The 27,172-nt window shown below is 35.4% G+C and overlaps 1 protein-coding gene across 13 annotated transcripts in view; it reads right to left on the bottom strand.

Annotated features, from left to right (window-relative positions):
* Positions 1–1,403: 1,403 nt before the first annotated feature.
* CDH18 (cadherin 18) overlaps positions 1,404–27,172 on the bottom strand; it is a 727,687-nt gene continuing 701,918 nt past the window's right edge. For 6 of the 13 annotated variants that reach the window (XM_080682139.1, XM_080682142.1, XM_080682138.1 and 3 more), the window contains 3 exons: positions 24,191–24,308; positions 10,694–10,945; positions 1,404–2,186 (listed from right to left, as the gene is read on the bottom strand). In XM_080682139.1, the coding sequence (XP_080538265.1) occupies positions 1,696–2,186; positions 10,694–10,945; positions 24,191–24,308 (861 nt within the window). In that variant the 3' untranslated portion in view covers positions 1,404–1,695. The remainder of the gene's footprint in view (positions 2,187–10,693; positions 10,946–24,190; positions 24,309–27,172) is intronic. The other 7 variants (XM_080682135.1, XM_080682136.1, XM_080682134.1 and 4 more) reach the window with 2 other exon arrangements.

The following is a 27,172-nucleotide window of genomic DNA, read 5'->3' as shown; positions in this document are numbered from 1 at the left end:
TTGAAATTATTGTTAATTGTGGATTTCAATTAATACATAAATGTGGTCATTTTGGGCTAATAGGACCCTATACTATGAATTGTTATTTCAAGATCAATAGCAACAACCGCAAATATTATCTAAACAATTTGGGTGCAAAACCCCAAGAAATTCTAAGAAAATTATCTGATTTGGAAAAATATTAAAATAAGTAAACCTGTTTATTATATGTATAGTTAGTAGTTGCTTCACTGTTGAAGGTTTATGCAATTCTCCCATGATAATACATTTTATTCAAAACGTATGCAACTATACATTTATAAGCCAATGGAATTAGAAAATTAGATGGTGTCTGCAAGCCTTAATGTAACAAAACAGTTTATCGTTGGCAAAGCACTGTTGCAGATACTTATGGATCCTCACACAGCCTGTGAGGTAGGGAGGAAAGCCATCTTTATAGTTCGGACCCTAAAGCTCAGAAACGTTGGGGACGTCTCCAAGAATAATACGTGTGAATCTCCTTTGTTGTTGTTTGCCCCTAGTCTTACATATTTTCCTGCAGATCCCAAGCATATAAAGGCTAATCAATCAGTGAGATGGGACAAATCTGAACCGATGTAAGGAATAAAAGTCAATTTGAAGTCTCTAAGGTATTGGGGATAATCTTTTTGGACTACATTCTTATCTGGCGATGTACCTATTTCGATGACTGCCCATGCCATAAATAAGCCAACTGTACTGACGTATAAACAAATTACAAAATTTTTGACAACTGATTTTAGTTACAGGAATGATCAAATCTGCTGATTTAAACATACTAAAACCAATGAGGGGTGGTGGTGTGGGGGAGAGAAATAGAGTTCCCCAAAGGTTTGAACAGGGTGAGGTTTATAGCTAATTTTTACATTAAATCTTTCCCTGATATTTCAGATTAGCTGAGTATACTGCAAACCATTCATTTTATCAATTTAATGAAAAGTGTTTCTTTTTCTTTTAAAATAAGAGCGGGTTTGTGGGACAGAGACAGCAGTCTTTGTGGTTCAGAGCAGTGCACCGTCAGTGCACAGAAATTGCATACATTATAGTGCAAGCAGCAAATCCCCATGCTCCATCAATTCCGTATGGAGAAAAGAAGTGGGGAGGGCAAAGAAAAATGGTCCATACAAGTCCATGACAGAGTGGCCTAGTAGACTGGATATCTCTCACGTCATTTAAACATAAGACAAAGCTAATGAGATCTGTCACAATAACAGAGTGTGGGTCTCAAAAGTCCACTCAGAAAAGTGGACAAAGAGGTCTTGATTACCTTCATAAGTTTTATTCTGCAGTGCACCACCCCTAGAAATCAGGCATAAGTGATTTTGAACCTTTCTACTTAGTTTTGTATCGGAAAAAAAAATAACAAGGTGTTGAAACGAATATCATTGTTTGGTTGAATACATGTATTCTTAAGTAAACAGTACCACAGACTTTATTGAGCAATTGAAAATATACACAAGGTACAATAGATTTTTCTCTGTGTTGTTTTGTTTAATTTGATTTTCTTCTGATTAAATAACCCAGTTTCGATCATGAAAAGGGCACTTGTTTCTACAGTGGCTGTGTACAGCTTGCTCAGTTCCAAGTACTGTTTCCACACTTCTTCCTTGTCATGGCTGAGGTTATGTCTTCACTTGCTCAGGCAGCAAATTCTAGAATGGTGAAAGAATTGACCCCCTAAGTTGTTCTTTCAGATTCTATTTCTCCATAGAGTTCAGCCAACTTTTTAAACTCTGGTCCCCAGTCCCCAAGGTACTGATAATCCTGGTCTGATTGTGTAGTGGCTGAGTCCAGGGAGCTGATAGAACCAGCTTCTGATCTCTGACCCTCATAGGCATAAGTCTGAAGAGAGTCATAAGGAGGGACACTGGGATCTAGGTCAGCTTCTGCCAGTCTTTGCTTAATGAATTCCTGAACATCTATACTTTCCAGGGTGGACAATGTCTGGTGTCTGGGCGTGAGCTGCACTTCAGGTCTGATATCTCTCCGGTACTTGAGCTCCTCAGCTGCAGACGGGTTCCTCAAGGCTGTGATGTCAAAGGCCTCAGTGTCTTCCTCCCCGCCCCCTTCATCATCATAGGTGACCACATTCTCCCGTACGTCCTCCTCTGAAATGATCAGGGGCTCTTTTTTGCTGCGTCTCAGGGTGATAAAAAGTACTACAATCGCTGAGGAAAAGGGAAAGAGAATGAAGAATTAGAGAAAAAAAGAGGGAATTTGTGGGGATTTGACATCAGCAATTTCCAACCTTTGTCATCAACTGTATCCCATTCAGGCTTGCATTGGAACAACACCCTGGTCTTTGCACTCTCTGAATAACACCTCAAGGTTTTTATTAATATCTCAAATAATTTAAAAAATAAGTATCCTTATAAAACATTAGGAATTTCTGATATTTTCTAGAATCCCACAGTGTTCTCATTTGCCAGGCCTATGCATTTGGGGATTGCTATATAGCCATTCATTGTTTACACAGAGGGAAACTGATGATGGAAATTAAATACGAAATTTTGACTAGAAAAATGATGGTGTGTGTGGGTCTATCTACAGATACTTAGTTTTTCTAGGAAGATACACTGAAGACAGGCTATTTTTTTCAAAGATATATTTTTATTGATTTCAGAGAGGATGTGAGAAGGACAGAGATAAAACATCAATGTTGAGAGAAAATCCTCATTCCGCTGCCTCCTGGATGCCCCCTACTGGAGGTTGAGGCTGCAACCCAGGCATGTGCCCTGACTGGGAATTGAACCTCTATCTCCTGGTTCATGGGTCGATGTTCAACTATTGAGCAACACTGGCCAGGCAACACAGGGTATTTTAAGTTTCTGTAAAATAAGAAGGGGTCTCTGCCATAAATTCGGTACTTTTGATGCTTTGTTGGGAACCAAAGCAGGGATATTTTACATGGTTGATCTCTTTTGTCCATTTTCCTTTAGAAAAATAGCATCATGTATTAATAATTGCATTTTCTATCAAGCTGCAAAGGTGTTATTTTATCTGTATATAATCTAGATTTCCTAGGAATTTTTCAGTTGGCACATTCTTCTTTACATGATGTCTTTACTTAATCTACACAACAGAGCTGGGGCTTTGCTCATTTTAAACATGAGAACACTGAGACTTAAAGTGGTCACATGAATTTTTACAATCTAAGCCCAAGATCGCACAAGTGGCAGGTGGGAAAGCTTGGACCAGGATCTATGACTTCTCACATCAAAGGTTAGGATGTTCCCATTACCACATTCTGCTTCATTATTTAAAAATATATTTTAATCTGAAATTCGTATTTCTATACTGCATTTTGTTTATCTATTTTTTTTTGAATTTTGATATACTCTATTTTATTCGGCAATCTTAATTATATGTAAGCTTTAAATGGTTATAAAACAAACACTGGGTTAGGTATCTGTAATTAAGAACATACCTAGTACCCTAGAAACTTTCCTTTTACCCCTTACTTCTAAAAAATAATGTGAAGAGATTAACCAAAGAACTTGTATGCGTAGTATATGCACAATCCATGGACACAGACAACAGTGTGGTGAAGGCCTGGGAGGTGGGGGGGGGGGCTAGAAGGGGTAAATGGGGAAAAAAGAGGGGCCTCTGTAATACTTTTAACAATTAAAAAATAGGAAATTTAAAAAAAGAAAGCTAACTGAATCTACTACTAGTTGATCTTAATGTTATTTTGATGATGAAAATGGAAATCACATGACTTTATGGACCTCTAGACCCCAAATGTGATTGGCTTAGATGTTCGTAGATCTGCTGAGTAGATTCCTTCCTTCTCCAAACTGGGCTGATGTGAAGACAGGAACAGAAATTAAACGTATTGTTCTGATAAATAAAAAGCAACTTCTAGTCTTACTTTTATTGTTATTGTCTCCTTGCTTCTCTTTATTGCTTAACCCCTTTAATGTATGTGCTTAAGCAACATAGATCACCTTTGTCTATATTTGAAATAGATATCATAATGTGCATGTGCTTAATACTTCAAAATATGGAGAGTAAAAGGAATAGATTTTCAAGCCAGAAGTGGAAAAGATAATTATGAGACAGAAATCTACTACTGTACATGTAAAAAGAGATGGTCACAGTACAGTGGGAGGAATCTGATTTTTTTTTTTAAAAAAAGGCACATTGGAGGCTATGAGGATGAAGAAAAGAGAGGACAAAACATTTTTAGATAGGATCGAAGAATTATCCCGAGAAGTATGAAATAAAAGGATCCTGACAAGGTAATGGGAAAACGTAATAGGGGAAACTGTTGCAGGCACAGGGAAGCTTTGGGTCACTGTGTTTGAAAAGGAGTCATTACAGCAAACTGAAAATGAAATGCTGATGCTATGCAGCCCTGCTTCCCCAAAACTATCCTACAGAATGAAACAGTTTCCCGTCCATGTTGCTTATATTTCAAAGACATTTTCTAACACAGCACTTTTTTTAAAAAAGAGATTTTCACTGAATGTAGTCAACATACATTTAATACTTCAGTTTATTTTAGTGTAAATGCAGCCTAGAGCTTTCTAATTCAGTGGCCTAAGCAGCGTCCGCAAGGAGCTGACTTCATTGTATTCAGAGGTTTAGATTTATCATCCACTATATATTTCTGCTCATCTTTATGATTAAGTGATGAGGCTGTTCTAGATTAAAAAATCTATTTCTACACACTGCCTAATTTATTATAGCAAAATTTTTAATGTCTATCAATAAATCAAGTTATTTTCCTTTGTGTTGAAGTAATTGGTGGTTGATGTCAAGGGGATTTATGTGCATACATAGGGAGAACTGGATCAATGCTATTGTCAAAGTATGGAGGTAATTTTCATATCACCAATATTAGTACCATATTTGCCTAATGAACATAGGGGATAATGCTGGGTTTATTATTATGATAGCTTATGCTTGCTTTTCCCCCAAAACTTAAGAAAATATTCCTGATATATTTTAATCCAAAATGTAGATACTAGTTAAGTTTGAATTTTGAGAATTTACATCTATTTCTTTTCAGGATAGTTATTTTCCACTGACCAATATTCCTAGATTTGTTACCTGCGTATTTGATATGGGGATCAACATATAATTAACCATACAATCTGAGACACTCTTAAGAATGAAAGGAATGTTGTTTATAAGGATATCAGGACAAATATGAACACATGGTCCTCTCGTCAAAGGCAAATTCAAACCAAATCAGAGAAGCCGGGCCAGCGTGGCTCAGTGGTTGAGCATTGACCTATGAGTGAGGAGGTCATGGTTCAATTCCTGGTCAGGGCACATGCCCAGGTTGCGGTCTTGAGCCCCAGTATGGGGCATGCAGGAGACAGCCAATCAATGATTCTCTTTCATCACTGATGTTTCTATCTCTCTCTCCCTCCCTCTCTGAAATCAATAAAAATATATAAAAAATTTTGAAGAAGAATGTGGAAACATGGATGATGAGATGTGCTTTTGATGACTTTTTACACACATGGTTGTTTGGTGGGTGTTTCTAGAGCAGAAAGCACACAGTAGATATTCCATAATCAATTCTCATGTGGATGACAAAAAATCATCTGTGTAAAACTGGCAATGTGGCATTGTATAAGTGAAACTTCATGCATAGCAATAGCCTCAGTGAGAAAATAATTTTAAAATATATTTTAAATCAGCTTATGGTTACTAATGATACCAAACACAATTTCACTTGAGTTTTTTTTTTTAATATTTGAAAATCAAACTAAATGTTTTCTAAAAATTTCAAGAGCAGATTTATTAAAGGAGAATAAGTAAAGATAATAATTATACACATAGCTTTGAGAGTTAAATCTTTATTTAAAAACTGGCAATGAAATGAATATATTGAAATGACTCCCTTCCTTCCCCTCCCACCAGTCTATCAAACCATATATATAAGACATGGTATCTCTTCCTACAGTGGGTTACTTGGAAAAACAGAATATGATAAAGCTATTGGGTTGAAGAGAAACAGAAATTGTTCTTCTTCATTCAAAATTATAAATAATTTATGATATTATGAAGTTTGGTTATATGATCTGGACTGAAACATGAGTAAACTGTATTATTTTGAGAAGTCTTTATTTTAATGAATATTTTATTCTTTGTCAGTGTTTCTTTTTCTTCACTTCTTTTCTCTTTGAGTTTGGCCAGAATTTTAAAGCTACTTTATTTTTTTTTTTAATTTAAGAAAATTAAAATAAATTTATTAAATATCATAATTTTATTTTATTGAAAAGGGGATTGAACTTTGGAAAAACATTTTCCTATTTGTTTTCTTTTTGTTTGTTTGTTTTTTATATCATCATTCCAGTGATTGGAGTTCTAAGGGGTTTTGAGTTTTCTTAACCTAAACTGTCACACAACTTGCATTTGAATACCTTATATACTGACTCCCAACATACTTCCCTCAAATATTTTTAATAACAGGGTCTTTTTTACTCCAAAATAATCATTTAATTCTTTTTATATGACTATATCATAATATTAAATTTGATAGAATGAGATGGCCCCAGTCCAGAGTCCGGGAGATTATTTTTATTAGCTCCTTCCATCTGTCTATTATACCTGGTATTGGCACTTTGCAGTCTGAAACTTCTTTTTTCAAACCCAGTGGTGCCCACAAAGTCATCTAAGATAGCTCTGGTGACACATGGGTTGACACTTATCTCCTTAATCAATTCCACCTTTGTCTCCTTGTTCCTTTATTTTAAATCCACTCTGATCTCCATTTATCAAGAAATTGACATCCCAGAGTAGGAACAATCTAGCTGATGTACCCATCTAAGTCACCTGCTTATATGTGATGTGTGGACTGCAAGGGTCTGATTCAGATCCTGTTTCGGTGATTTCTTGTGCTGTGTGATTAAGGTTTGCTTTGCCAGCTGCCAGGTGCTCAGGCAAGTGGTGGGGTGAAGATGGGAAACAAATGTCAACTCCAACGAGGGGAAGGGGGTATAGCTACCCTTCCTCTAGCACCACATTTTGATTATACCATGAAGGCTCACTCTTTATTCTCTCCCATCCATCCCATAAAATAGATCTGAAAAAGGTAATTCTACCAGGACAATGCCTTACTCACAATCTGCACATCTACCATTTACATTTAGGCCTTTTGATTTTCAAGCACCCTTTTTTGTGGTAATTAATATATACATAGATGGAGTCTGAATATGTATATAGCAATATGTGTTATTATAATAAAACAAAAATAAGCACCACAAAATTCTACACATTGCTGTAGGTCCTTCCAATTGAAACTGTATTTTCACAGAATCAGAAGTACTGTAGAAAGAGCCTGAATGGGTCCCTAAGGTCACACCATTAGTTAATGGCAAAACTAGGTCTAGGTTTACACAATTAAGGTCATTTCACAAACAAATGGCTACTAGTTAAAACATATTTGTAAATTATTAATTTCATGATATATTTAGCTTTTAGGATTAAACATCTCTTCAGAATTACAAAGTCTATCATGAAGATTTGTTACCTCTGGTGTTGCTAATATTTTCCTTAGAAATTATAAACTCACACCTTAACAAACATTGTTTTAAAATGACAAATGACTATATTCTGAGTCTGTTGGTTAGTATCTTCTGAATAATAATAATTACACCTAAAATGTCATAAAAATATAAATTACATTATAAATGATTGCTTAAACCCAAGTTTAAGAAATTATTAGGCAACCGTTGGGTAAAACTATAAGAACACATTTGAGTTTCAATAAAAATAGCATATTGGCTTCCTTAGTGCTTAAGGATAACGTAAAATTTAGAAATGTTCTCTTATTTATCCCAAAGGGAAAATCAAATTTTATGAAGTAATAAATGAAAATATTGTTTCATGAAATAATAAAATGTCATTTTACATAATACACCTTCAATGGACCTGAATATTAACATTTTTCAATTGCTTTTTAAGGTCTTATCATAGTAAAGGAAAATAGTTTCATGAAGATAAATGATAACAAAAGCCAAAGGTAACATGCCTCTCCCAACTGAACAATCTGTCAGAATAAGGACTCTGGAAGAACTTATATTAAAGTCATTAAGTTCTATACTTTGTGGTTTTAAGTTAAAAACCCTAAAGGGATCAGTGTTTGTAGTTGTTTCCTGTTTTTTTTTGGTTTGTTTACGAGGTTGATGTTTGTTAGTTTTTAATTTTCAAAGACAAAGAATGTAATGTGTTACTATCTAAAGAAAACAGTATTGCGACCAATCAATATATATAAACAAACAAACAACTCCAGCCTGACAGATGGGGCTCAGTGGCTGAGGGTTGACCCATGAACCAGGGCATCACGGTTGGATTCCAGGTCAGGGCACATGCCCAATTGCAGGCTCCATCCCCAGTAGGAGGTGTGCAGGAGGCAGCCAATCAATGGTTCTTTCTCACTGATGTTTCTATCTTTCTCTCCCTCTCACTTCCTCTCTCTGAAATAATAAAAAACAAACTAACAACAACAACACTCCAGGAAGTCTGATTTTTCTGATTTCCTTCTCCACCGTGCATCTGTACAAGAGTATACTGCAATAAAATAGTTCTTGTTATGGTGCACCAAACCTCCATACCCATGTTGCTAAGTGCAATTGGTACTTCTTGTTAATCAATATATCTAACCTCTGAGCACCTTTTGACATTGTGGAATGGTTTTCTCCCTTTAATACATTTTCTTCCTTTGACTTTTATGTCATTATACTTTACTAAACTTCTTTTTCCGCTGACTTCTCCTTTGGTCTCCTCTGCTATCTCATTCTTGACTTAATGATCGCATTGGAGTTTATCACAGATCAGTCCTAGTCTGTTACCACTTTATATTCTCCAGCTGCAGTGGCTTCAACAAAGTGCACTTCTGAAGTCCACCAGCTCAGGGAAGATCAGGATCACATTCAGCCAGAGATAAAAGGTGGCATTTGATGCTGTTCTAACTTAGCCATATATCAAATTTACCCAAGATGACTTCTTATCAGCTACTTTATTTTTTGACCGTGGAACGTTGTTTCAAAAAAGGACACTATGTCACAGACATTAATTTCTCTTCACAGAAATGAAATTATTAACATTGCACTTTTTCAAATGGAATCTCAGGTGCTTTAGTTGAAATTTGTTTTAAATATATTTTTTATTGATTTCAGAGAAGAAGGGAGAGGGAGAGAGAGAGAGAGAGAAACATCAGTGATGAGAGAGAATCTTTGATCGGCTGCTTCCTGCACGCTCCCCACTGGGGATCTAGCCCACAACCCGGGCACATTCCCTTGACCAGAATCCAACCTGAGCCCCTTTGGTCAGCAGGCCAATGCTCTGTCCACTGAGCAAAACTGGTTAGGCCTTTAGGTAAAATGTTGATAAATATTTTCATCAGGTAACCTGCACCATATTATCCAAGATAGCTTCTGATTTCAACTGAAAATCTTGACATTAGCCACCTTTCTGCCATTTCACTCAAAGTCAGCTGATCCAAACACTGCTATGTCTGAACGAGATGCTTCGTTTTCTTCCTAGCCACTTTGCCTGGTGCTCTGTTGCCTTCCTGAGATCTGTTCTCTGCTTCATATTCATAGTCATCTTTTTTTTTTTTTTTTCAAAATGCAAACTTCATGATGAGATTTTGTTACCTTAAATCTCTGTTTATACTCCTGGAACAAATCCCACCACATTTACCATGTCCCAGAAGCCCTCAACTGCCTCAACCCTGCCTGAATCTCTATTCAACTTTTCAGCCAGATCCCACCTTACTCTCTACTCCTTCTTTACAGGTAACTTGGCTTCTACCCCAGAAACTAAACAGGAAACATATCTTGGAAGAATATATCTGTTTCACTAAAGCATATAGCTTTTGCTTTGTTTTGTTTTTTGTATGTATAGTATCAAGAAAAGAACAAAAGTTAAGGCTGCTATGAGAAAACAGAAGGGAGAGAACACACTGGAAAAACAAATATATCTCCACTTTGAACTATAAAGCAGAAATACCCTTTACATCATTTTTTCTTCTTTTAAAAATCTAGATTTGCTGTCTTGTATTAAATAGCAATTCTAAAAAGTTTATAGCAATAACAGCTACAAATGAGGTTGTAAGAATTTGACTTTTACAATAATAATACAAAATTAGAGGAAGTATTTTTCTTTTAAACAAATAAAAGTCCTAGTTGTTGTATTTTAATAAATTTTAATATCTCTAAGGCCCAAATTATTTAGACTACGTAACATTAGAATTCAGCTACCATAGAAGATTAAGTAATATTTCAGACTAATAGACATTTCTGCAAGAAAGCAATTTTTAAATTTGGTGTTGAGATTAATTTTAGAACGATGACACTTTTGCTCTTTGAAATTAATTGTGAAAGCCTGTTCAATATGGGATTTAGAATATCAATTGTTTCTAAAATAGATTCCAAAATGACTTCTCTCATATTCCATTCCATTTTCCTGCTATTTCAACTTTTTTGTCACATCTGAGTCAAATTATGTCTAGATTAACGGTAGTCTTGAGAAAGTAAATTGAAATGAAATTGTGCAGCCACATCTTGCTATTCACCTTATACATTTTTATTTCTTAATTTTGTCAAAATCCCTCTCTTCTCTCCATCTTTCTCTCTTGTCTAGTGCACTACTGGCCATTGTAGAGTGCACTCAGAATTGCTATCATACAACATTAGGATTTAGAAAGACTCACCTAGGAGAATGACAACACACAGAAGAATAGCGATTAAGGCTCCTGTACTCAAACCAGTGGAGGACAGGAACGCTTCGGGATGGCAGGTCCGCACACGCCCATCTCTCTCGCATGCACAAACCCTGATGGTGAGGGTGCTGCTGCTGCTGAGAGAGGGGATTCCACCATCAGAGATCATAATGGGGAGATAATACACATCCTGAATAGTTCGACTAAATCTCCTCCGCCTTGTCAGAATGCTGGCTGTGTTATCTATGACAGACATAAGCAAAACAAAATGTACTTAGTAAAGCACCAATAAGATTCACATTTACTTTAGTGAATAAAATGGTATGTGTGATTTGTTTTTTAGTTTATGAAATGGAAAAGGGAACATAAAGGGCAGTTACTAAAGAGTAACTAATACTGGTTCTCACATTGAGAAACCTATTTGAAAAATTAATAAAGTCCAAGCTAAAGGAGAAGGGAAACCGTGAAAGGCAGAGGAGGGAGAAAGCAATAGATACTAAACGTTAGGGTGAGTCAGTGGTCCCAAACTCAAACCTGGTGACTGTGAATATAAGTGAGAGGAATGGACATCTACATATTTAGCAAATATTTAGATAACATTCATGTACAAAAAAAGTTTAAGGTCCACTGGTATAGATGATATATTTACAGGGAAAACAGATCATTTGATAAACTTTTTCAGACTTAATTGTGATTTGAAGCACTCTTCTTATAGCAAACACATCATGGGAAAGTCAACAAAGAAAAAAACAGTAATTGTATTTTTATGTACTTTTTAAATGCTATACACTACAGTAAATACTTGCATGATAATCCACACACCTTACAAAGGAGAGGATGTTAAATTCTAGTGAACAAAATAAACTGATGAACAAAATAGATCCAGATACATAGAACACAGTGACAAATCTCAAAAGGAAGGGGCATGGGGCAGGAAGTGCTCAACCAAAGAACTTGTATGCACATATGCATAATCCATGGACACAGATAATAGTGTGGTGAAGGCCTGGGAGGACGTGAGGGGTAGAAGGTGGTCACTGGGGAAAGGAAAGGATACCTCTGTAATACTTTCAATAATAAAGATACATTTTTTACAAAGGGATAGGATGTTAAATTCCTTATATTTTAAGGGCTATCATTTTTACAATAAATAATAATTTGATAATAAAGAAACTGAGTCCCAGAGGGTAAATTGGCTGAAATCACAGAGCTGGTGAATGATCAGGATACTATCGCATTACATTCTAGAACCCTCAAAACCACAATGTCATACTGCCTCTTCTCCACCAATTCTCTTCCTATTGGTATTGACGGCCTCTGGTGCACAGGGTGCAGGGTTATTTTTGCATTGTTCTTTCTCATTCTGTATCTGCTAGTTTAATGACCCTCCTGGTGCACATTATTAAAATATTTCCAAATCTATCAGAACAGGAGAAACGATTGAGATTCTTATTGGACTTAAGAAAATGTATATATGTCTGAAGAGAAAGTTTGAAATAGAACCCTAACTTCTACTAGTCAGATAAATATTCATGGCTTCATATTATTATCATTTTTCCCTGTGTTTTTTTTCCAGAAGCAGTAGATCCATTCATAATTTAACTGTTATCAAGCTCATGCATGAAACAAAGCTTTTTGGCTTTCCTGCAAAGCTCCTTTCACATAATAGGTACTTGATACATAATGATGTGAACTACACTCAGCAGGAATTTGTCTTTTGTTACGGTGTCTTTATTATGTTGACACGTATTAAGAAATTAAAACCGAAATGAACTAATATATCTTGTAATAATTCAGCAGCACAATCTCCTCATGTTCTCCACTGAAGGTGTATTCTTTCTCTCATGTTACCTGACTTCTCCTTCCTTTAATCTTAGAATTTACCTAATCTCACTTTGCAGACTCTTGATTCTGCCTGTTCATTTAAGTTTGTAAGTATTCTCTTGGCTTCTCTTGTGTTTCTGCCAAACGACAAATGTACGATTCAACATGTCATTAAGTTCTTATTTGCACCCTGGAATGTCATTCCTTTGACCATCTGCCACATTCCTTCTTGATAAATTTTAAAGCCCAGATAAACAAAACCATCCACTGTGTTAGGTTTCTCCTTTTAGATTCAGAAATAATATGGGTATAATAATTATAACCAACTTTATCAATTCCACCAAGTATGTAGAGACATTTAGACTGTTCTCTCAGAGGGGATTAATAAGCAATCTATTACTATCCATTTTTATCCATTACCATAAAGTAGTTATTCTAATTTGATTTTGCATTTCCTTTTGAGCCATATTCCCCCACTCACAGCAGGAAAACATCTCTGTATGTAAGGAAGCTACATCTATTATGGACATTTTAAAACCAGAGTTGAAACTCCGGTCCTTCTTTGATATTAATCATGTCTACCTATGTATACATGACTCTGTATATTAGAGAATTTTAAAAAATGAATATAAATACATGTGAAACAAAAATATATATCTTGAAGAATATCAGCAAATCTGTTCATGAATAACACATAAATTTGCATAAGAGTGTTAATTTAGGTGGAGAAGATGATAGAGAATTTAAAAAAGGAACATTTTAAAATAGAAATCCAACCCCAATGATTCATAAACATAACACAATAACATAATTTTTAAATTAGAGATAAAAACAGCAGTTTAGCTTGGCCGGCATGGCTCAGTGGTTGAGTGTTGACCTATGAACCAAGAGGTCAGGGTTTGATTCCCTGTCAGGGCACATGCCCAGGTTTCAGGAGGCAGCTCTCCTCATCATTGATGTTTCTATCTCTCTCATCTCTCTCTCCCTCTCCCTTCCTCTCTGAAATCAATACTATGTATGTATGTGTGTGTGTGTATATATATATATCATAGCAGTTTACAAAAAAAAAAAAAAAGTGGGGGAAAGAAGGTTAAACCCTCTCTACCTATTATTTTTTACCTTTAACAAATGCTATTATTTTTAGTAGGGAATGGATCAGACAAAGTAGAAAAAATTCTGTTTGAAGTCACTAAATTTATAAACACTGCAGGAAAGTGTAAGGAAAATCCTCCAAGAGCTTTGTTTCAAGTTCCCCTGCCTAAAGGCACAGGGTGGAGTAGGTGATTCCTGTGGCATTTTCATTACCTGGTCCCAAGCAAGGAAGGAATTAGGCAAAAGTGCATATTAAGAAGGAAAGCAAAACGAAGTGGTAAAAAATGGTAAAATTAGCTGTACTTTAATTTTTTTATAATTTTACTTTTTTTGTTTAGTGAGTATGAGTCAGCTGTCCTTTTGTTGTCACTGTGAGTAGTATAGTATAAGGATGTGAGAGGAAGTATGAGCTGACAAACCCATTTGCAAATGATATATAAAAGTTAAAAAAAGTTAAAATAAATAAGGAGATAAGAAAAGCACATATATATTTAGCTACAGCAGTGGTTGGCAAACTGCGGCTTGCGAGCCACATGCGGCTCTTTGGCCCCTTGAGTGTGGCTCTTCCACAAAATACCACGGCCTGGGTGAGTCTATTTTGAAGAAGTGGCATTAGAAGAAATTTAAGTTTAAAAAATTTGGCTCTCAAAAGAAATTTTAATCGTTGTACTGTTGATATTTGGCTCTGTTGACTAATGAGTTTGCCGACCACTGAGCTAGAGCATCAGGCTCACTAAAACAAATCAAATCACTACATCTGCAAATCACACTTTCCCATTTCAGGGTCAAGATTGTATATGGACTGTGTGCCTCTCCTTAGTCAAGCATTGGGGTCCACCTTGCATAAAGAATAGCGTGATTCTATCAGGTGTGACTGGATAAATGCTGTGAGTGAAGTCTAAGACTGGACTGAGAGGAGAAAGAGATTCATTACAGAGCAAAATTAGCCTCATCACTGCCACCAGGTGAGTGACTCAGCAGGCACAGCTGCCCCACATCCATCTCCTCTTCCATCAGGGGATATTTGAGGCTTCATTGGCAGCCTTATTCTCAGGACAGGCTATGGCACTCTTTTACTTAGGAATGAATGAACCCGCTAAGTGGTCTTTTGAAGCCCTGTGGTTAAAAACAGAATTGTAAATGGTTATGCTCTGTAGAGAAATTACACCACCAGCTGTGAGCTCTGGTTTGAAGGACAGAAATGAACTGGGACTACTGACCACTACAAATCTGACAATGCTAAAGAAGCACAAAATAAACTTAAAATTCCCCGTGGTTTCCAGTATATATAAAACTAAATGACTGCATTTCACTACAAATGAGCTGAAATTTGAAAGAAAAGATACCTGTTTATTAGCTACATGGTCAAAGTTGAAAGTATTCCTTATCTTAAACTCAAGGCAATGTACAAGTAAACTCGAAGTTAGATATTCTTTCACTAAACCCATATTCCATAAGGAGAAGCAGCATTTCCCTACTTAAGTATTTTTCTAAAAAATCATTAAAGATTTATAAATAATATGACCTCATTTTTAGAAGTAGAAATAAATATTGCAAAGAAATAATAAAAAGTAATAAAATTAAATAAAAAACAGTATCTTCAAAACGTTGCTACAAGGTGAAAAGGACAGTCTACAAAAGCTTTTGTTCCATTTTTGTTTAAAATGGAAATTTTTAGTGCAGTTCTTTAATTCCTTTTAAGAGAGTGTGTTATTTGGACTCATTTATTTTTTTAAAATGCTGGTGTCTACAAAAGTGGAAAATGCATATGAGAAGAAGGAAACAGGTAAATATAAGTAGCAGATGTCCTTGATAGCAAATTATCAGCAAAATTATAATAAGGATTTTCAAATTTGAAAGGCACATTAAATGCTATTTAGGACCCTGAAAACTGAGATACAAGTGTATAAGAGTTATAAATTACTTTTCCCCCTACTAAAATGTGTAAGATTTGTAAATACACTTGACAATTGGTATTAAGCCTAGGAATTAGGCCAGTGAAACACCTTGCCTCAAGTAAAACGTAGTTTCAAGAGGCAGCATAAAAGATCATGAAGCAGAACAGACTTCTCTGCAGACTAATGGCAATTTTATATTGGCGGATGAGGTTATCTTTTTATAATACAAAATAAACGAACAGTAATTGTATGCGCAGACTCCTGGTGCAAGCCTCTGTTCACAGACTTTGTGGCATGGCTACAGGGCATCCGCTTTAGGCGTTGGGTTAAGTCAAAATTATACAATGGATTTTTTGATGCTAACATTAAAAACGTACTTATCATTATTTAAAGAGTAGGTGACAGCAGGAAAAACTACATTTTAATCAGGAAACATTTTATGCTTTTTTATTGTTTTAGAGTAATAACAGTTTAAAAATGCTGGAGCTTAAAAACCATCTGAACCTGATTTTTAATTTTAAACAAAATTATTTCATTATCAGTATATTATTAGTTCATGATAAAAAGGTCATTATCAAACATACAATACAATATACATTTCACTATATATGTTGCAAAAAGAAAGTAAGTAATCCCTTCACTTGATTATTTTCCAAATCAAAGTCTTTAGTATTTAATAAGTAAGGGTTCATAACTTTTAGGATAACCACTGAATATTTCTGTTTATTGTAGTTTTTTCTATCTACCACAGTTTGTCACCAGAGTCCCTAAAGTATTCATGGCAGGATATCTTATTCATTTTTGGAGCGCAGAATATAGCACATGCTTATAATGTTAATAGTGAATGATAATGCCTGCGTCTCGGCTTTGCCACATCTTACTTGTTAGATCCTTCTGACCGACTTAACTGAAGCTGCATTGTGTCACCTCTCTGCCGTCTTCATTTCCCACCTCACTGGAAAGGGTTCTCTGATTGGCTCTACCTGGTGGAACACGCTATTCTTTAAGTCAAACCCTGCTCTTCCTCTTTCAACAATATGACTTTTAGTGATCTCTCTAAAGCAACTCACATTTCACTGCCCCTAATGGTCAGTTACACTGAATATCATCTTTATTTCCCTAATTAGATGACAAGTTTCTCCTACATTTTGGGGTGGGTGTTTTAATGCCTTACATTCTGGCCAGCTTAGTGCATATCACCTTAAAGATTAAGTGGCGGGAGAAAAACAATGTTTAGTTAAGAGCTGACTACAGAAATTCTTTTAGAGAAAAAATATTCTAAGAAGGGAGAGGAATGGTGGTGGTAAATAGTAATATAGTTTGAAGCTGAAGTAGAATGTGCTGGACCGACCGACATTGTAAAACGAAAGTCTAGGAAATAGAGCTCTGTGTGTGTGTGTGTGTGTGTGTGTGTGTGTGTGTGTGTGTGTGTGTCTGTGTGTGTGCATAAAAATTTTGGAGAGTATCTTGGTTTTGATCAGTACATAGGATGGGAGTCCTGAACCAATTTAATTAAATTTCAAAGGACAGATATCTGTTTCAAATCAGCAAACATCTAGGCATCCAGCATCTCCAGGTTAGATTATTATTGAACAGTGTCCTTTCTTCCAAGCCCAGTTTTTATCCCAACTATTGAATGAGACTATTCCCAAGACTCTTGCTTTATAAAATGTAGGCCTGAGTAGAACAGTTTTTGATTGACCAATACTCCCACTGATAACAAAGAGAAAGGCCTGAATCTTTCAAGAAATTCTGTTTAATGGCATGAGACAGCTGCTAAAGCGAGATAACTAGAGGGATTAGATTCTAGAGGTCAAAAGTGTGGAGAGGTGAACTGTTGATTACAATGTAGCTGCTTATTATACTAGGAACTGACAAGAGGCTGAAATTCTAACCCCAGGACAGGGAAACTAGGAGTATTTTTATAGAAGTCTTAGGGCCCGTAATTAATTTGGAAATTGAGGGGTCTCAACCACAAAAATGATATTCCCTAAAGACGTTTGTTAAATTGAAAGTTGAAATTGGAAGTTTAGGAGGAGGAAGCTAAAATTCTAAGCTGAAAAGCCCTGGAATGCAAAGCAGAGGTTTTGTTGTTATTGTTGTTTATTTGTTTTGCCATCTCTGGTAGTTGCACAACGATTAGGGGTAGGGACCAGGGTGAGTGGCCCTGGTGCACAAACAGGCACCTACTAGAAGCCCTAGAGGGCCACGCCAGCAACACAGACAAACCTGAGATAGACGGAACCTAAAGGAAACTGAAAATTGGCCTTGGTTTAGCTCAACTCTGATTCGATTAAAGTAATAATCTCCCTCTTTCATTGCTTAGCACAGAAAATGGTGACTATTTTCTAAAGAAATACATTGTCCTTTGAGACTCTTCTAGGTTTACAGACTACCTGACATCCAGCTGAAAATTACTAGACTAACAACAAATAGGACATTAGTCCAGTCTTGCCTCTCGGGTACCCCTCTGAAAATCAAACACAAAAACCTGTCACCTTATTGAGATATTAAAATTAACTGACAATGATTATAAAATCATTAAGATTAATATGTTCAAGAAAATAGAGGAAAATATAAAAAACACACACAAATATTAAGACAGAACATTTCACCAGATATAGCCATCTCTATAAAAAGCAAGAAATGGCTGTTAACTAAAGCAGTCAGTGTTTGGACTATGTTTTTTTGAATGGACATATTTTCTTTGATAGGACTCTTGCTTCCTTGAGCAGAATGTAAGTTGCATGCTGGTGTTTTCTAACAATATATTTCCAGCATATGTCACAGTAAATTATAAAAAAAAAGCAGGCCCCAAGTAAAAGACTTTATATAAATAGGATGAAACACTAAAAATGACATCTGTTCTCCCATGTTCAGATAAATTAGGAAATTTCAAATTAATGAGAGATAAAAAAAAATATGATGGAAAAGATCTACTGAAGATAGTAAAGATATGGGAAAACATGGAATATGGTTTAAATTTAATTATTTAGTAAGCAAATAAGGGTGGTAAGCAGGAGAATCCCCTCAGAGTATCAATGGACTAAGACCTGATTTGGCATGAGGATATTAGCTAGCTTGCATGATTCCAGGCTGAAATGTTATCAAGGCATCTGTCTCTGGGATAAGCTAAGCATACATATAGGAACAATTTATCATTAAAAAACATGTTTTTTTTTATAATTGTTTTTACTAGGAGCTTATCCAATGAAGTGTCAAGAAATATGAAGTAATTGAGATTTTATCGTAGCCATGTGCTAACAGGGTAGCCGGCTCTACTTTTATGGAGGCTGGCCGAAGACACAAGCCTCCTGGGTCAGCCCTAAAGGACTTGGTTACTAATGTCACAGCACACAGCATGAGCTCTCATTCACAACAGTCTTAGCAAGAGACAGAATGTCTCCTTCCAGAATAGAAGGCGGGTTTGTTGTCACCCAATACAATCCATTTAAAGACTACCTCTGGGGCAAAGGCCAACCTGGTTTTCTGGCAACCCATTGTAGAATATTAGGGTTCCCTAATCCCAGATTCCTCTGTGTGCACCTGGGCCACTTCATGTAACTCTCTTGAGACTTTGGGGTAAGGGAAATCAGAGAAAACATGAAGTTCATATTGCTTCCCATGTCGTGAGAAATCAAGTAATTTATCTCTGACCCAGAAGTGTGGAGCCTTCTGCCGGGCATCCATAAAGTTGTGTCCAGACTAAGTAGCTATCATGCAAGTAGGGTACAATCTCAGTAGCAAGGTGAGAATGCTACCAGTACACATCTTCAAAATGTGGTTGTTGAACCATTGACATTTCCAGATTTATTTATATTTTTATATTTTGTCTAAGGAGTTACATGTGACATATTATTATCTTTCCATTTTTATGTTTAAGATCACTAATGGTTATGAACAATTGTTCATATGTTGATTTACTATTTTGGCATCACTCTTTTAGTTACTTATTCTTTCTTGTCCTTTCACTGTTTTATTTTCGCTTTGGAATGTTTATTTTCTTTTGTGGGAGGTTTTGAATATATTCATGCTATCAATCCTTACTCACTTATATGTATGGCTATATCTTACACCAGGTTATGACCTGTTTTCAAGATTTGTTTGGAAATAATTTGATGCAGAAATAAAATAATTTTAATATTGTCACATTTATAATTATTTTATGAATGTGATATTTGTCTTTTATAAAGAAAAACCCCCTACCCAAATAAAAAATGTAGTCCACATCAGTTTCCTCTAAAGCTCTTAAATTTTTTATTGTATAAATAATTATTTAATCTATGTGTAATTTATTTGTGTATATATGCACAAGGAATTCTAATTTTAGTTTCTCTAGATATATAGTCAGTTGGTCCCTTTCTTTTTTTTAAAAAAATATATTTTATTGATTTTTTACAGAGAGGAAGGGAGAGGGATAGAGAGTTAGAAACATTGATGAGAGAGAAACATCGATTAGCTGCCTCCTGCACACTCCCTACTGGGTATGTGCCACAACCAAGGTACATGCCCTTGACCGGAATCGAACCTGGGACCTCTCAGTCTGCAGGCCGATGCTCTATCCACTGAGCCAAACCGGTTAGGGCTGGTCCCTTTCAATGTACTTTTTGAATTATCCTTCCCACAATGGTTAAAAATACTACCTTGGCCTTCTGTCGGGTTTATATATTTATACATAGATTTAGATATCCAATTATTTATTTTAGCCCTCTGAATTTGCTCTCATTTACCTATCTATGCCTGTAGTAGTACCATATTTAGGGAGCACCTTGTCGTGTGCTCATCTCACACTATGAATAACCTATGTTGTGGCTGAACCAGTCCTTGTGGTCATTATTATGATTGAAAGACAGCCTCAGCAATAACCACCAGGAAACTTTGGGGAGAGGTTTGTTGCTTACATGTCTGGGAAACTACATGGCACACCTGGGGCCAAAGAGGTTGCAGGTTGAGAATGGTTGTGTGCATATGTATCTTGGGGTTCTGCTTTTAGTGCGGTTGAGGGTAGGAACCTAAAGTTTTGTGGGCTTTATATGAATGTATAACATAAAAGTGGGAATTTAAAGTGTGGGCAGAGAAGAAGAAAAAAAGCAGCCCATATGATCAGTTATTGAAATTAACCAAGACCTCTAAAACAAAGGGGATGGGGTGTAGGGAATGCAGCCTGTGGCTGGTAATGGTTGATTACAGATAACTATCTTTGAGGTGGATGCCTCAACAAATAAAGATTAAGTCAGACACATGTATTACAAAAGAAAACAAAATATTAGCAAACCAGATGCAGCAATACATTAAAAAGATCATACACCATAATTAAGGGATTTATTCCTGGAATACAAAATGTACAACACCTACAAATTACTAAATATGATACATAACATTTTTTTAAAAAAGGATAAAAAACACGTGATTATATCAATCAATGCAGAAAAAGCATTTTATAAAATCTGGTATCCATTTATGATAAACACTCTCAACAAAGTGGGGATAAAGAGAACATACCTCAATGCAATAAAGGCTACATATGACAAACCTACAGCCCACATCATACTTAATGGGCAAAAACTAAAAGGGTTTCCCTTAAGATCAGAACAAGACAGGGATGTCCACTTTTACCACACTTATTCAACACAGTATTTCAAGTCCTAGCAACAGCAATCAGACAAGAAAAATAAATAAAAGTCATTCAAATTGGAAAGAAAGAAGTAAAACTGTCATTATTTGCAGATGACACAATACTGTATATAGCAAATGCTAAGTAGTCCACCAAAAATGACTAGAACTGACTAATGAATTCAGTAAAGTAGCAGTATACAAAATTAATATCCAGAAACTATTTGCATTTCATACACCAATAATGAACTATCAGAAAGGGAAACTATGAAAACAATCTCATTCACAATTGCTTTAAAAAGAATAAAATACCTAGGAATAAATTAACTGAGGATGTAAAAGACCTATACTCAAAAAATTATAAGACACTGAAGAAAGAAATAGAAGAAGCTACAAATAAATGGAAGTATATACCATGTTCATGGATAGGAAGAATTAACACCATATTACCCAAAGCAATCCATAGATTCAACACAATTCCTATCAAGATACCAATGAGATGTTTCACAGAGCTAAAACAAATATTCTAAAAATTTATATGGAACTACATAAGAGCCCGAATAGCTACAGCAATTTTGAGAAAGAACAACAAAGTTGGAGGAACCACACTACCTGATATTAAACTATGCTATAAGGCCATAGTAATCAAAACAGCATGGTATTGGCATAAAAACAAACATATACATTAATGGAACAGAATAGAGAACCCAGAAATAAACTGACACCTTGTGGTCAATTAATATTTGACAAAGGAGACAAGAACATACAATGGGGAAAAGATAGTCTATTCAATAAATGGCATTGGCAAAATTGGACCAATATGTGTAAAAAATAAAACTAGACCACCTTCTTACACCATACACAAGAAGAAAGTCAAAATAGAGTAAACACTTAACTGGTAGTCTAGATAAACCATAAAAATTCTTGAAGAAAACATAGGCAGTAAAATCTTGGACATTTCTTATAGCAATACTTTTTCTAATATATCTCCTCCAGCAAGGGAAACAAAAGAAAAAATAAACAAATGGGACTACATCAAATTAAAATGTTTTTGCACAGCAAAAGAAACTATCAAAAAAATGATAAGACAACCCACTGAGTGGGAGAATATATTCACTGATAGAGGTTCAAATATGCTATAGATTCAATCAGATGAAATATCATGCTTAAAGATATGTCATTATAATTTTAAATATACTGTCTTACCAAATGATTGAATAAGAACTCTGAAATCTTTATCTTAGTCTAGAACCCTAATATTATGTTAATCATAAACTGAATTTAATAATCTGCCAATAAAATGATAATTGTAAAGGGTTAAGAAAATTGAGAATGTGTTGAAAAAAAGATCAAGGAGGTATAATAAGAGGAAAGAGAAAAAAAGAGCCATATCTTAATAGGTATCAAGATGTCATAAAGATTTACATAGTGTAATCCCTGATAGTTTTAAAATAGGTTATTTTTTTATCTCAAATATATTATTTCTGTTATTTATAATATCATATATTTTCAAAATTTAAATAGTCTTACAAAAATTCAAAAATCTTTTTAAAAATATATTTTTATTGATTTCACAGAGGAAGGGAGAGGGAGAGAGAGATATAAACATCAATATTGAGAGAGAATCATTGATCCACACTGCCTCTTGCACACCCCACACTGGGGATTGAGCCCACAAGTTGGTCATGTGATTTGACTGGGAATCAAACCATGATCTCCTGGTTCATAGGTCAATGCTCAACCTCTGAGCCACACCAGCAGGGCAAATTCAAACATATTTACCCCTACACAACTATCCATAGTTCTCTCATGCTTGAAATTGTGCAGCTGATTCAAGCATTTATATGTATGATTAAAATAAATGTTAAAAGATTTACATCAATATTATAAATACATTTTAAAATGTTTACATATGAGTTTCTAGCATTGAAAATGTGGTCAAGTCACTGTAGCAAGACTTTTTGAATATATTCATTAAATTCACAAATTCCAGATATTCTAATCTAGTAGGATGAACTTCACAAATTAGTTCCCACTGAAATATAAATATAGGTATCTAGACATAATTTCAATCTCCTAGGACAGAAAGTTGAATGCTACCCAAATCATGCAATTATTTACAATATGGGGAAATACTAATTGATTTTTTACATATTTAGTATGGTTAATTCCACTAAGTATATTTGGAATTATAGAATGGGATTTCAAGTGCAAATACGGTACAATAGTCAATTAAATACAATTTGTCATACACATATGCCATTATTTCTTTTTTGTTATTCAGAGGCAAGTGTTAAATCCCAAATAACAGCATATTCAGATAAATGTGATGAAAGATAATCTGGGGGACAAGAAACTTGATGCTAATCAGAAATTGTACATATTGAATGACTTAATGTTTTTCTTATGTATGAAAGAATGACTTTTACACAACCTGGAGGAATCTACCAAATAGGGATCTAAACCATGATAAATCTTCTCTGATTAAATTATGGTGTTCCCCCCTGCCCTCCCCCCCCCACCACAATACAGAAGGTTAGACAAAAGTAGTTCAAAAATTTCCACAGTACTCTGTAGTTATGCATATTTACCCATGTTTTGAAAAATATTCATAACAACAAGAGGAAATATAATTTGTACAGCACATCTTGGCAATCTTACTAATGCAAGGTGATTCAAACATTGCATTTCTTTTCTTAACTGTTCCTAGGACTCATTTTTCATTTTTCCTAATTTAAAATTTTTCCACCTCTAGCAGTTCCAGCAGCTCTCTTAAACGTTTGTCAGCTAAGATTTCTCTTAAAAATTTCCCAAGAGCACATTACATGTACATTTCTTGTTTAAAGGGATGCTTCTGAATAAATTCAATGAAAGTTATTTGTACATATGTCTCAATTTTAAATACAAGCTATTCACAGATCATAACATATTAACATCAAACTGACTTTAAAAGCTGATTTGCAAGCTGTCCATGGATATGAAAGAATATAGCAAAACTGTTCAGGCCAATTCCATATCAAGTCAAAACTGATAAAAAAAATATATATGTACTTATGTTCACCTTCATTGTCCTTCAGGGTGAAGTTTGGATTTATAGACAGGTGTTCATCAAGAAAGAAGTTAAACCTTGGTCCATTGGCAAAATCATCTTTATCAGTGGCACTGATGGTATGAATAACCTAAAAAGAAAAACAAACACCAAATAGTAAATTTAACTTGGCTTATTCCCTTGATTTTAATGATATTACAACATTTTCAGCTGTTAACACAAAAGGAGTTTTAAAAGGCCTCTTGTACCATCTTGAGTGCAAAGTACCAATTAACTTGCTCTTATTTGCACTGATTTCGGGAAACATATTATGGTACAATTTATAAGTATTCACATTTTATTTTCTAGCATGGCACAAACATTAGTTTTTGTTGTTTTTTTCTTTATCACCCACAGTAACTTGGGGCAAATTAATTTTAAGATTTTGTTTGAACATCTGTTTGGGGAGACATGAGGTATTGTTTGTAGAAATATAAATATCCCAGTGTTGATATAGAATGGTCTTAGAGTATATGTTAGTCTCAACCAGTAAATGCAAAAGCAGGGAAGTTTTATTTTTATTTTTATTATTTTTTTAATGTTTCAGGAAACCTTTTTGATCATGGTGCAGCTCCTGTATTTTAGGGATGAGGTACCTGAGTCCCCTAAGGAGTGTGATGTGCCTGAAATCTGAATAGTAAAATAATGGCACAGGCAAAACCACATCACTCAGAGCTTCATGGGACAGTTTTCATCTCTAGTGAGAGAAAACAATTCCAAAGTTTGGATTCCTTGAACATTAAGAAGCAGAGAATATTGGCATATGTAAATAACTTATTCCAGATGGCCTAAAAACTGAATATAAATTTCAGTAGCTATAACCATTATTAGTATACTCTTAAAAAATAAATATCCAAACAAATTAGCAAGATAATATTTTCCTCTTTTAAAAATTAAAGGGATGCTTCTAAATAAATACAATGAACATTATTTGTACATGCCTCAATTTTAAATACAAGCTATTTACCTAATGCTTAGGTATCCTTTTTAGAGCCTTTCCTATTTTTTCACATGCAGGAAAAATAAAAACAAAGAGAGAGAGAGAGAGAGAGAGAGAGAGAGAGAGAGAGAGCAAAAAGAGCCATAAAATATCATTTCCTGCATGTGAAATATTGTACATCCATTACAAAAATTGAGATTTCGAAGAATATTTTACTCAATACTACCCAAGTGAAATAATCACCAAAATGTACCACAGTTAAAACTGAAATTCCTCTCCATGTACTAAGCCCATGATGATGTCAGGGTGATGAGGAAGATAAAAGCACTGAGAAGGTGTGGTCAGTGAGAGCTGGACAAGACAAGCATGTGTTTTCATGAAGTGAAAGTGAAGAAAGTGTTTCAGGATTTAGAGTGATCCCTTTCCTCCATATATTCACATGGCCCACTCCTTTATGTTCTATCATTACTACAAAGTACTGTTTTAGCAAGAGATCTAGGTGAAAGCCCTTCCCCCTATTCCTCCAAGAAGTCTTCATCCTGCTTTCACATATTTGTTCATTTTTGGTTTCCTTTTTATTTACAGCACTGGTGCCCCAGTGCACAGATTCGTGCACATTGAAAGGAAATTAATTAGAAGGTGGCCAGTGGGGTGGGACTGGGCAAGACAAGCCAGGCATGCCCCGGAGCCAACCTCCCGTGGTCCCTCCCTGGCCAGCCACACCTGGGGCAGTGCCGGGGCTCGAAGGGCATCTGTAGAGTGAGCAGGGTCCCTCCGGCAGGTGGGGTCCCTCAGCCTGGCCTGTGGGGATCAGGCCGAAACCAGCTCTCTGACATTCCCCGAGAGGTCCCAGGTTGCAAGAAGGTGGTTCTTGGGTGACGCACCCCAGAATGGGGCTCACTCCTCTCTGGTTCTGGGGTGCTTCACCTGAGAACTGCCACTGCCATCACTGCAGCTCGGTAGCTCCTGCATTGAGCGTCTGCCCACTGGTGGTCATTGCATGTGGTAGCTACTGGTTGGACAGTCAGCTGGTCACTTAGCCTTTTATATATATATAGAAAGCTAGTCTCTGTTTAGGTAGTTTTCCTCCTTGTTATTGTCTCTTGGCTATGATTATAGACTAATGATGAATAATCAGAATCTAAAAATATTTTCTCAAGTATATGTACTCTCTATGGAGAGTACAGAGTGTGCATATGACAAACATACCTACATTTTCTACATGTCAGCTACTTACTAAAAAACAAATAAAAAAGACAAATTTCAAGGTTGTGTTCAGGGTTAAATAAAACAAATATGCTTTTCTTTTGGAAAATAAATGTCCTCTTACCCCTAGTCTTCATTCATTGTGATTCTCCAATTTGCAATTTTATTTTGGTAATGATCCCTTATAACAGTGGTCGGCAAACTCATTAGTCAACAGAGCCAAATATCAACAGTTCAACGATTGAAATTTCTTTTGAGAGCCAAATTTTTTAAACTTAAACTTCTTCTAATGCCACTTCTTCAAAATAGACTCACCCAGGTGGTGGTATTTTGTGGAAGAGCCACATTCAAGGGGCCAAAAAGCCACATGTGGCTCGCGAGCCGCAGTTTGCCGACCACGGCCTTATAACATACTGCCACATTTAAAAGTTCACTTTTTATCCTAGAAAGTAATTTTGGAGGGGATTGGTGGAGAACAAGTAATTTAAATCAAAGACTATTTTGTTTCTTGTTATTACTTCTTTGGGGCAATTATATTCTTTTCATTTCAAAATTAGTTTATATGTTATTTTAAATTTTCTTAATATTTTTACAAACAGCTTATTCTTTTTGTAAAACTCTGATATAATTCATATTATGTTGTATTTCCTGGTTTCCTGTTACCTTTAATAAAATATATTTCCATGTTTATAAAGGTAATTTCAAATCTGAATTCATTTGGCAAATACGTCTTGGTGAGTTTTTGGTCCCATCTACATAGAAAATGATGAGGTGATTATCACAACTTTTATTTCAGAGTGAACCATTCA

The sequence above is a fragment of the Plecotus auritus genome (genome assembly GCF_963455305.1).
Source record: "Plecotus auritus genome assembly, chromosome: 7".
In the NCBI taxonomy this organism is placed as follows: Eukaryota; Metazoa; Chordata; class Mammalia; order Chiroptera; family Vespertilionidae; genus Plecotus; species Plecotus auritus.
This window is presented reverse-complemented; position numbering and strand designations above follow the sequence as displayed.